General features: G+C 40.5%; 1 protein-coding gene across 1 annotated transcript in view; it reads right to left on the bottom strand.

The window, feature by feature from the left end:
• The window catches only part of PDE4DIP (phosphodiesterase 4D interacting protein), a 192,408-nt gene that overhangs the window by 160,982 nt on the left and 18,979 nt on the right, over positions 1–12,447 (bottom strand). The window contains exon 3 of the mRNA XM_027091139.1: positions 9,364–9,509. Coding sequence (XP_026946940.1) covers positions 9,364–9,509 — 146 coding nt within the window. The remainder of the gene's footprint in view (positions 1–9,363; positions 9,510–12,447) is intronic.

Raw genomic sequence — 12,447 nt, 5'->3', positions numbered from 1 at the left:
CCCAGGCTTCAAGACCCAAGTGGAAAAATTTGCCAGGATGGGTGGGGCCTCAACAGGCTGACTCACTGTGGTTGGATTCAGACTGCCCAGAAAAGCTAGCTTCAGACTATAATTAAGCAAACACTGCAGCTGGTCTTGTTGGCATTTTCATGTTAAAGACAGCATTATTAGAAAATGTGTAAACAGGGGAGGGCAGTGGAGGCCTCCTCTAGACCGTAAAGCCACAGACCCCTACCCTTTCCATGGCTTTTCTATATATAGCATCTGCCATTTTGATTCTCTGCATAGAACCAAATTGCACACATTGCACTAATGTAACCTCTCCTCTGAATGGTCCTCTCATTTCCCCAAGAACCTTGACTCTTGGAATTATCTTGGCTCTGCCACTTTATACCTGTAATAGCTTTCATCAAGTTCTTTGAGTCTTGGTCTCTTCACTCATATAATGGATGTAATATAATATCTAATATCTATCTCATAAGTTAGGAAAATGAACTGAAAAAGAGCTGAAATAAAATGTGTTAAATGTCGAAAAAGTGCCTAGTGTTTAATAAACACTCAATACATATTATTATTAGCTATTATTATGATCTTCTTAATAACTCCTGTCCAATATTTCAAAAGGTCTCTGCTTCTTTCTCTTACTTTACGTTTATAATTTTATGATCCCAGTTTAGGTAGACAGTTATCTCCCTTTAACCTCACCATTAAAAATAAATGTGCTGGGCTTCCCTGGTGGCGCAGTGGTTGGGAGTCTCCCTGCCGATGCAGGGGACACGGGTTCGTGCCCTGGTGTGGGAAGATCCCACATGCCGCAGAGCGGCTAGGCCCGTGAGCCACGGCCGCTGAGCCTGTGCATCCGGGGCCTGTGCTCCGCAACGGGAGAGGCCGCAGCGGTGAGAGGCCTGCGTACCACAAAAAAATAAAAAATAAAAAAATAAATGTACTTTTCCCACCTGCCTCTGTAGTACAATGGATAGCACATTGGACTTCTAAAAATAAATGTATTTTTCCTGACTTCTCAGTTTCCTATCCTAACCAATTAATTCATATACCAGTACCCTCTTTAGAATCATTTTACTTACTGTGAATATACTTAGTGAATACTGAAGTAGAGGCCAGGGGGAATACAAATCCAATATAACACCTAATCTTCAACACTTTTCAACAAATTTAACTTAATTGATGAACATCTACTGAGCACTTACTATGTACCAGCATTATGCTAGGTTCTAGAGACTAGAAAAAGGTGAACAAGAGGCTTTCTGCCTCTGAATTGCCTAGAGTCTGGGTATACATTTTTTTTTTTTTTTCGATACGCGGGCCTCTCACTGTTTTGGCCTCTCCCGTTGCGGAGCACAGGCTCCGGACGCGCAGGCCCAGCGGCCATGGCTCATGGGCCCAGCCGCTCTGCGGCATGTGGGATCTTCCTGGACCGGGACACGAACCCGTGTCCCCTGCATCGGCAGGCGGACTCTCAACCACTGCGCCACAGGGAAGCCCTGGGTATACATTTTGAGACTGGAGAATGAGGGGAGGCGTCCTAAAATGAAAAACAAATAAACAAAAAACTGGACCTGAACTGAAACTTGAAGGCTTTAACCAGGTAAAGAAGAGGAGAGAAAAATTATTCTAGGCAGCAGGAACAGCCAGAAAAAAGGCTTGCAAGTATGAAACAACTTTGACTTGCAAGCAGTTCAGAATTAATGGAATAGAAAGCATGTGATGGAGAATACTGGGAGATAAAAGTGGATTTACAGTTTACCTAGGGAAGATAGAACTGCACTCTGTGCCCATCTAAATAGGAGGAGCTCATGATTCCAGGCCTATATGAGTCAGCACTCTTATTACCACCAACATAGAAAGTACTATTTTAGGTCACAAAAATGACGAGTATTCTCAGCACATTATGAGATGCTTGGTAAGTTCCTTTGTTACTCTTTGTGCCTTTATTTCCTGATTTGTAAACTGGTGTAATAATCATGCTTTCTTCACAGGGTTTCCATTAGCATTAAATGAGATGATACTGCACATACTTAGCACACTACTTGACACACAAAGTGATCAACACACGCTAGCTAGTGCTATCTATGTGCTGCTCTAGTCTCGCTCACCCCAGAGATGCTGGAGGTGGGGTGGGTGCTGTGATCAGTGAGAAAACATATAGGAAAGAATTTTTCTCAACATATGACTATGGCCATTTGACATAAGACTATGTAAAATGACCCAACAACCTGTCAGGATTTGTAATCATGGTACCTAAACTCCATCATCCTGAAAAAGTCACAATCTCTATAAGTTCCGGTTCCCTCACTTGAAAATAGGAACAGTGATGCTTGTTTCATGCAGGTTTATAAAGACAAAATAAGGCAATTTATGAGAAGCACTTAACCCACTTCTCAAGTCTATAGTTCTGGAAAGGATAGAGATCATTCCATCAATGTATCTTTGGGGGGCGGGGGAAGTGCCTTTAAAACAAAGCTGACAAGGTTTAAAAATTAATTAAATCATTCACTCATTCAAAAAGTACAAATGAAGCATACATACTAAGCAAAACTCTTTTATCATGGGAAACAATACCTATTAATTTACTTCTACCAGTGTAAAGTTGAGTAGGCTTATCTGTGCCACTATTTCTGACCCCTTCCCCCTGCCTATCCTTCTCTAACCCCACTCATACTGTGGGTCGGGGATACAGAATGTAAGAAAAGAAAAGAAAGAAAACTATATCTTCAAAGCTCCGTTCCCTTGGCCCCTTCCTCCTGCACCAATATAGTGAAGAAAGATGCTGTCACTTTCACTTGATAATTGACCAATGATGTATTATCCATAATGTGCCAGTATTTACATTTTTAGTCTATTATCACTTACTCATAAATCAAAGGATCTTTTCCCTAGAATTTCCTCCATCAACAAATATTTCAGAAATAATCATATTAACTGATCAATTAATTTTTACTGATTAAGTATATTTAATATTACTTCTTTCCTTGTTCTTTTTTTTTGGAAGTCTTTGGGTTTTTTTTTACATCTTTATTGGAGTATAATTGCTTTACAATGGTGTGTTAGTTTCTGCTATATAACAAAGTGAACCAGTTTTACATATACATATGTTACCATATGTCCTCGCTCTTGCGTCTCCCTCCCTCCCACCCTCCCTATCCCACCCATCCAGGTGGTCACAAAGCACCGAACTGATCTCCCTGTGCTATGCGGCTGCTTCCCACTAGCTATCTATTTTACGTTTGGTACTGTATATATGTCCATGCCACTCTCTCACTTGTCACAGCTTAACCTTCCCCCTCCCCATATCCTCAAGTCCATTCTCTAGTAGGTCTGTGTCATTATTCCCGTCTTACCCCTAGGTTCTTCATGACATTTATTTTTTCTCAGATTCCATATATATGTGTTAGCATATGGTATTTGTCTTTCTCTTTCTGACTTACTTCACTCTGTATGACAGACTCTAGGTCCATCCACCTCACTACAAATAACTCAATTTCGTTTCTTTTTATGGCTGAGTAATATTCCATTGTATATACGTGCCACATCTTCTTTATCTATTCATCTGATGATGGACACTTAGGTTGTTTCCATCTCCTGGCTATTGTAATTAGAGCTGCAATGAATGTTTTGGTACATCACTCTTTTTGAATTATGGTTTTCTCAGGGTATATGCCCAGTAGTGGGATTGCTGGGTCATATGGTAGTTCTATTTGTAGTTTTTTAAGGAACCTCCATACTGTTCTCCATAGTGGCTGTACCACATTCCCACCAGCAGTGCAAGAGTGTTCCCTTTTCTCCACACCCTCTCCAGCATTTATTGTTTCTAGATTTTTTGATGATGGCCATTCTGATGGGTGTGAGATGATATCTCATTGTAGTTTTGATTTGCATTTCTCTAATGATTAATGATGTTGAGCATTCTTTCATGTGTTTGTTGGCAGTCTGTATATCTTCTTTGGAGAAATGTCTATTTAGGTCTTCTGCCCATTTTTGGATTGGGTTGTTTGTTTTTTTGATATTGAGCTGCATGAGCTGCTTGTAAATTTTGGAGCTTAATCCTTTGTCAGTTGCTTCATTTGCAAATATTTTCTCCCATTCTGAGGGTTGTCTTTTGGTCTTATTTATGGTTTCCTTTGCTGTGCATAAGCTTTGAAGTTTCATTAGGTCCCATTTGTTTATTTTTGTTTTTATTTCCATTTCTCTAGGAGGTGGGTCAAAAAGGATCTTGCTGTGATTTATGTCACAGAGTGTTCGGCCTATGTTTTCCTCTAAGAGTTTGATAGTTTCTGGCCTTACATTTAGGTCTTTAATCCATTTTCTGCTTATTTTTGTGTATGGTGTTAGGGCGTGTGCTAATCTCATACTTTTACATGTACCTGTCCAGTTTTCCCAGCACCACTTATTGAAGAGGCTGTCCTTTCTCCACTGTATATTCGTGCCTCCTTTATCAAAGATAAGGTGACCATATGTGCATGGGTTTATCTCTGGGCTTTCTATCCTGTTCCATTAATCTGTATTTCTGTTTTTGTGCCAGTACCATACTGTCTTGATTACTGTAGCTTTGTAATATAGTCTGAAGTCAGGAAGCCTGATTCCTCCAGCTCCGTTTTTCATTCTCAAGATCGCTTTGTCTATTCGAGGTCTTTTGTGTTTCCATACAAGTTGTGAAATTTTTTGTTCTAGTTCTGTGAAAAATGCCAGTGGTAGTTTGATAGGGATTGCATTGAATCTGTACATTGCTTTGGGTAGTAGAGTCATTTTCACAATGTTGATTCTTCCAATCCAAGAACATTGTATATCTCTCCATCTATTTGTATCATCCTTAATTTCTTTCATCTGTGTCTTACAATTTTCTGCATACAGGTCTTTTGTCTGCTTAGGTAGGTTTATTCCTAGACATTTTATTCTTTTTGTTGCAATGGTAAACAGGAGTGTTTTCTTGATTTCACTTTCAGATTTTTCATCATTAGTATATAGGAATGCCAGAGATTTTTGTGCATTAATTTTGTATCCTGCTACTTTACCAAATTCATTGATTAGCTCTAGTAGTTTTCTGGTAGCATCTTTAGGATTCTCTATGTATAGTATCGTGTCATCTGCAAACAGTGACAGCTTTACTTCTTCTTTTCTGATTTGGATTCCTTTTATTTCTTTTCTTCTCTGATTGCTGTGGTTAAAACTTCCAAAACTATGTTGAATAAGAGTGGTGAGAGTGGGCAACCTTGTCTTGTTCCTGATCTTAGTGGAAATGCATTCAGTTTTTCACCATTGAGGACAATGTTGGCTGTGGGTTTGTCATATATGGCCTTTATTATGTTGAGGAAAGTTCCCTCTATGCCTACTTTCTGCAGGGTTTTTATCATAAATGGGTGTTGAATTTTGTCAAAAGCTTTCTCTGCATGTATTGAGATGATCGTATGGTTTTTCTCCTTCAATTTGTTAATATGGTGTATCACGTTAACTGATTTGCGTATATTGAAGAATCCTTGCATTCCTGGAATAAACCCCACTTGATCATGGTGTATGATCCTTTTAATGTGCTGTTGGATTCTGTTTGCTAGTATTTTGTTGAGGATTTTTGCATCTATGTTCATCAGTGATATTGGCCTGTAGCTTTCTTTCTTTGTGACATCCTTGTCTGTTTTTGGCCTCATAGAATGAGTTTGGGAGTGCTCCTCCCTCTGCTATATTTTGGAAGAGTTTGAGAAGGATAGGTGTTAGCTCTTCTCTAAATGTTTGATAGAATTCGCCTGTGAAGCCATCTGGTCCTGGACTTTTGTTTGTTGGAAGATTTTTAATCACAGTTTCAGTATCAGTGCTTGTGATTGGTCTGTTCATATTTTCTATTTCTTCCTGATTCAGTCTTGGCAGGTTGTGCATTTCTAAGACTTTGTCCATTTCTTCCAGGTTGTCCATTTTATTGGCATAGAGTTGCTTGTAGTAATCTTGCATGATCTTTTGTATTTCTGCAGTGTCAGTTGTTACTTCTCCTTTTTCATTTCTAATTCTATTGATTTGAGTCTTCTCCCTTTTTTTCTTGATGAGTCTGGCTAATGGTTTAACAATTTTGTTTATCTTCTCAAAGAACCAGCTTTTAGTTTTATTGATCTTTGCTATCGTTTCCTTCATTTCTTTTTCATTTATTTCTGATCTGATCTTTATGATTTCTTTCCTTCTGCTAACTTTGGGGTTTTTTTGTTCTTCTTTCTCTAATTGCTTTAGGTGCAAGGTTAGGTTGTTTATTCAAGATGTTTCCTGTTTCTTTAGGTAGGATTGTATTGCTGTAAACTTCCTCTTTCCTTGTCTAAGTCTCCCTCCATACCTCCCTTGACTAAGTCTGTTCAGGCTGCTTTAAGAAAATATCACAGGCAGGGTAGCTTATAAACAACTGAAGTTTATTTCTCACAGTTCTGGAGGGTGGAAGTCAAAGATCATGGTGCCAGCCTGGTCATGTGAGCGTTCTCTTCTGGGTCACAGAATTCTTGTATCCTCCATGGTGGAAGGGGCTAGGAATCTCTCTGGAGCCTCTTTCATAAGGCACTAATCTCATCCATGGGGGTTCCACCCTCATGACTTAAGCACCTTAAAGGCCCCACCTCCCAATGCCATCACCTTTAGGGGTTAGTATCTCAACACATGAATTGTGAGCGAACACAAACATTCAGACCATAGCATCCCTCTATCCCAGTCTCTTATCAGATCTATACATGAACATACTTCTCTTCCTTTCACCCAAATTTCCCCTTTGTCCAGAATATTATAATCTCCTTCTCTAACTGGTAAAATCTAACTGAACTTTGAAGACATCACTAAATGTGCAGCCCCATGAGAGGTGTCCTCTTGTAGGAGGCCCTTCTCTGTCCTTTAATAAAATTAAATATTCTCTCTCAAGATCTCAGCGTACACTGTCCTTATCTTTACCATAAGGACACCTTATATTGTAAGTAATGCAGTGTCCGTACTTCCCAATAGACTATTACTAAGGATAGGAATAGCATCTTATTTGAAGTGATCAAGCATTTGTTGCAGGGATAAGTGAAGTAAGGATGGCGCCATGGTCTGAATGTGCCCCCCTTGCCTGCATTCATATGCTGAAATCCTAAACCTCAAAGATGATGGTCCTGTATTAGGAGATGGGCCTTTGGGTTTCATGTCTTATAAAAGAAGCTTCAGAAAGATCCCTATCCCCTTCTGCCCTCTAAGAACATAGTGAAAAGGCATCAGCTATGAACCAGTAAGAGGGCCTTCACCAGAAGGTAACCATGCTGGTGCCCTGATCTTGGACTTCCAGCCTCCAGGACTGTCAGAAATAAATTTCTGTTGTTTATAAGCTACCCAGTCTGAGTTATAGTAGCCTGAATGGACTAAGACAGATGGACTCCTGGCTGCCCAGGCCAGGCCTGTATCTCTTTGACATCTGCTTCATGCCCTGGAGGAGCTAACCTTTCTCTGGCACAAACCTTTAATATGTCCCTTTCCCCTTTCCGAGTACAGATCTCATCCTTTATCCCAAGGCTACTGAATGCATGATTTAAACTTTAGAGAAAATATCATGTTATTTAGTGTTTTACCAGTTTTTAGGGTGGGACATTGGAATGTGTCACTCTCCCTCCTACATTTTTTTTTCTGACTAATGTTTCCTCTAATTTTCAAATCCTTTCATGGAGATTCTTCATACAGCAGGTGCTATCATTCAAAGCCTACAGAATGAATGGATGGATGAATGGATGTAAGAATGAACAGACCTGTGAGCAGGTCACAGCTTGGTTTACTGACAATGACCATTCTGAAAAATGCATGTGCTGTAGCCTCATTGTTATTTATATATTGCTTGACACATAGGGGAGAGACATGTAAAATATCTCTTATTGGCCTTTTCTCTGCATCTTACCTTGGTTTCTGTCAGTGGTTCCCAGCATTGAGGAGTAAGGACTAACCAGCGATATTAGACCTTATTGCTCAGAGAAAAAGACGTAGGACTCCACAGTTGAAAGTCAGCTGACCTCTGCTCATCACCCAGCTCAGCCCATTATTTTCCCTCTCCCACAGCACCTGGGCATTCATCTGATCAGTAGAGGTGACACCCTTCATTTCTATGATCCAAATCACCTCTCCACCAAAAGGAACACGCAGGCAGACTGCCTTTCAGAGAGCACCCTCACAGCTTTGGGGAGTGCCACAGCTCTGCTCACCCTTTCTGCACTGCAGTAGATGCAAAAGGCGGAAAAGAGGAAGGGGGTGGGTGGTACTGCCCCCACTCCTACCACCAGCACCACAGCTGTTCAGAGGGTTAGTCTTCAAAACCACTTAATATTCCTGCAAACTCTGTCTTTTTTTTAAAAAAAAAAAAAACGGTGGCCATGACAACTCTGAGCACAAAAACCAAGAGTAGGCTGTTTAGATTCTCAGGCACACATTATATGGAACACATTCTTTGTCCACAGGAATGTCTGGTAGGATGTACATTAGGTCCTAGTGAAACATTTCTATTTACAAATTGAAAGAAGACAGGGTAAATGCATGTCAACACTACTTTATTAACATTTTTTTGAAAATGGAATTTTTATTATATATAACAAAAGCTATCAGTTCAAGAATGAAAGAAACCCACACATCTCAGGGCATTTTTACACAGTATGTATGTGTGTCCTGATTCCTGGGCAACCCCCAGGGGGCACCAAAGAGCTGTTTCCTTTTTTAGCACACAGGGATGTAAGAAATCCTGGGTGTTCTTTCCAGCCCGTAGATAGGTTCCAGTAGATAGGTTCTATTGTGCAGACCTCCTTGGATCAAACCAGGGCACAGGGAGCTGGGGGCCTGTATTACATTGTCAGTAATTTGGCTTTTGGCCAAATCTAAGGATAAACCTATCAAGATGCAGAGCACTTCAAGAGTTAAATCAGGAGTTTCAAGCAACAATGCCAGATTCTTGTTGAGAAGCAAATGGCTGTGGCTGAGCCACCTCAAGCTGCAGACGGTATCCAGATATCCAGAGCGGTCCAAGCCAGCAGCAGAGCATATAATGCCAGCCGACTGACTAGGTCTCCTGGGCTCACTATGGCCCACCTACAGATTCTCGGGGTGCCATTTAAACTTCCTAAATTTATCTGAGAAGTAAACCAGGCGTAAAAATGTTAAGACAGAAATAGTGGTACAGGCAACTGCCCATTAACTACTGTGCTCAGCATATAGCTAACAGTGCATAAGCTTATCGGGATAAATGCTATTGAAAGAGACAACATTTTGATAAGAATACCCATAATTCAAGCTAAATTACGGGTCATACTTTTATAAGACACCACTATCCCCTGACACTCCTTCTAACTGGGATAACAATTATCTACCCATGTGACTTACCCTCTCAAAGTCTCGAAGAGCCTGGGTCTGCACCTGAAGGGGTCTTTCAAATGCTCTCAAGGAATGCCCAAAGGGGACCTTCTCACCACTTCTCCAGGTCTGTGACTGCGCTGGAGGGCCTCGATCTTTGGTGTCACTAAGAAAAGCTGCCAGTGAAACAGAACAACAGAAAATTTTATAAAATAGTGGCATTATGATCATCCCAACCTGCATGTTCCAGCAGAATTTGGTTTCTGCAAAATATGAACCAATTCTAGGCCACAGAGAAGCAGTTCACATACAATAGCCTGTGGTAGATCATATTAGTAGTGGTCCCCAGCACAGCACACTAGGTTATGTCCACACGCCTTTGTCATGTGATGTTCCTTCTCCTGCCATCAAAAAGTGGAGTCTATTTCTCTACCCCTTGAATCTGGGCTGGCTTAGTGACTTGCTTTGTACTAGAGAATGTGATGAAAATGCTGCTGTTGGATGCGTTCAGGAGACTAGGCCTTGAGAGGCCTTGCATTTCTGTTCTTGCCTTCCTAAAACCCCAAGACCAACTTGTTGTGAAGAAGCCCAGACTACCTTTCATGGGGAGGAAAGGCCAAGTACAGGGGGAATGAAGATGCTAGTCACCACTGCCAGACACTTGAGAAAGGCTGTCTCGGACCCTCATTCCCAGTCAAGCTGTCAGATTGTAGAAACAATAAACGTTGGAGAGGGTGTGGAGAAAAGGGAACCCTCTTGCACTGTTGGTGGGAATGTAAATTGATAGAGCCACTGTGGAGAACAGTATGGAGGTTCCTTAAAAAACTAAAAATAGAGCTACCATATGACCCAGCAAACCCACTACTGGGCATATACCCTGAGAAAACCATAATTCAAAAAGATACATGTACCACAATATTCATTGCAGCACTATTTACAATAGCCAGCACATGGAAGCAACCTAAATGTCCATTGACAGATGAATGGATAAAGAAGATGTGGCACATATATACAATGGAATATTACTCAGCCATAAAAAGGAACAACACTGAGTTATTTGTAATGAGGTGGATGGACCTAGAATCTGTCATACAGATCGAAGTAAGTCAGAAAGAGAAAAACAAATACCCTAAAAAAAACGGTACTGATGAAGTTAGGGGCAGGGCAGGAATAAAGACGCAGACGTAGAGAGTGGACTTGAGGACACGGTGGGTGGTAAGGGGAAGCTGGGACGAAGTGAGAGAGTGGCATGGACATATATACACTACCAAATGTAAAATAGATAGCTAGTGGGAAGCTGCTGCATAGCACAGGGAGATCAGCTCGATGCTTTGTGACAACCTAGAGAGGTGGGATAGGGAGGGTGGAGGGAGATGCAAGAGGGAGGAGATATGGGGATATATGTATACGTATAGCTGATTCACTTTGTTATACAGCAGAAGTTAACACGCCATTGTAAAGCAATTATACTCCAATAAAGACATTAAAAAAAAAGCTGTCAGATTATTTGAGTGATCCCAAGTGAGACCAACAGAAGAAATGCCCAGTTTGCTAACATCCAGGATTGTGAGAAATAATAAACCATTGTTGTTTTAAGCCTTGAGTGGGCAAACTTTTTCTTAAAGGGCCAGAGAGTAAATATTTTAGGCTCATGGGCATCAACTCTGTCACAGCTACTCAACTCTGACCTGATAGCTCAAAGAAGATGCAGAAAATATGTTAGTGAATGAGCATGACTGTGCTTTTATAAAACTTTGTTTACAAATACTGGCAACTGGGCCTATGGGCTGCAGTTTGCTGACCCCTGTTTTAAGCCACTAAGTTTTATTTATTTATTTATTTTTAACATCTTTATTGGGGTATAATTGCTTAACATTGTTGTGTTAGTTGGTGCTGTATAACAAACTGAATCAGCTATACATATTTAAGCCACTAAGTTTTAGAGTGGTGTGTCGACATGACCAAAGATAACTGAAATAGCTTTATTTGAAATAAAAAATCAAGCTACTAGCTAAGAAGTATTTCTACATAATCTCTCTACAGAGGATCTTTTAGGTTATTGTATAGGAATAATTTCATTTATAGTTACTGCAACCAGTGAAATAGACTGATGTGATTAGTACACTCATTTAACTAATGAGTAAATAAAGGTTCAGCAAGTTTGCTTGCCCAAGATTACATTGCAAAAAGTAGCAGAACCAATCCCACATTCCTTCCGTACAACCTTCCTAGCAGTATGCTAATACTGTGTTATTTTAGTAGGGAAGGGGATTGTAACAGGCCTGAGAGTCAGGGAAAAACAGGCAAAGGGGAAGAGACACAGTCTTTCCATTAACCAAAGGAAGCATTGCCCTGGGAGAAGCTAGTGAAGGCTAAGCTGCTACTCACACTAGGCCTGCCTTGGAGAAGTTACACTGTAAAAGAATAAGAAATCAGGGCTTCCTTCAAGCATGGTATGCAAATGACCTCCGATTGAGGTGGGCTTGGGGTTGTAGACTCAGGCAGAAGACATAGAAAAATACATCTTTCTTGGCAGACAGTAAGAAGCAATGCACCTTTATTACTGAACAATTTTTTCTTTTTTTAAATCAGAAAGAATGACAGGCATAGCAACACACTGAGATCCACAGACAGTGTCAGTGCAAGTGAGAGTGAAATGGGCTCTAGGTGACTCTGTACCCCACTGAGGAAAAGTTAACTAGACATAGACACATGGGCAAAGGTGATCTGAAAGGGCCAAGAAGAAAAATACCATAATATGCTCTTTTTCTGTCCTTTCCTTTTCTTTTCTTTTTTCCCCCTTTTTCTTTTCTCTTTCCTTCCTTCCTCCCTTGTATATTGTTATCTCCTTTGTCGAAAATTAATGGACCATATATGCATAGGCACCAAAAGCAAAGGCAACAAAAGCAAAAATAAACAAGTGGGACTACATCAAACTAATAAGCTTCTGTTCAGCAAAGGAAACCATCAATAGAATGAAAGGGCAACCTATGGGATGGGAGAATACATGCCTCCCTCCCTCCTTCCCTCTTTCTCTTTCTTTCTACAAACTTTCCAGAAGGAATGCAAGAAAAAGTCCCCAGATGCTTCAATCAACTTCTCAGAATTTTTTTT

The sequence above is a fragment of the Aethalodelphis obliquidens genome, unplaced genomic scaffold (genome assembly GCF_003676395.1).
Source record: "Aethalodelphis obliquidens isolate GAN/ISIS:26980383/991018 unplaced genomic scaffold, ASM367639v1 scaffold70, whole genome shotgun sequence".
In the NCBI taxonomy this organism is placed as follows: domain Eukaryota; kingdom Metazoa; phylum Chordata; class Mammalia; order Artiodactyla; family Delphinidae; genus Aethalodelphis; species Aethalodelphis obliquidens.
The sequence above is the reverse complement of the archived record's forward strand: the minus strand, read 5'-3'. Positions and strand labels throughout refer to the sequence as shown.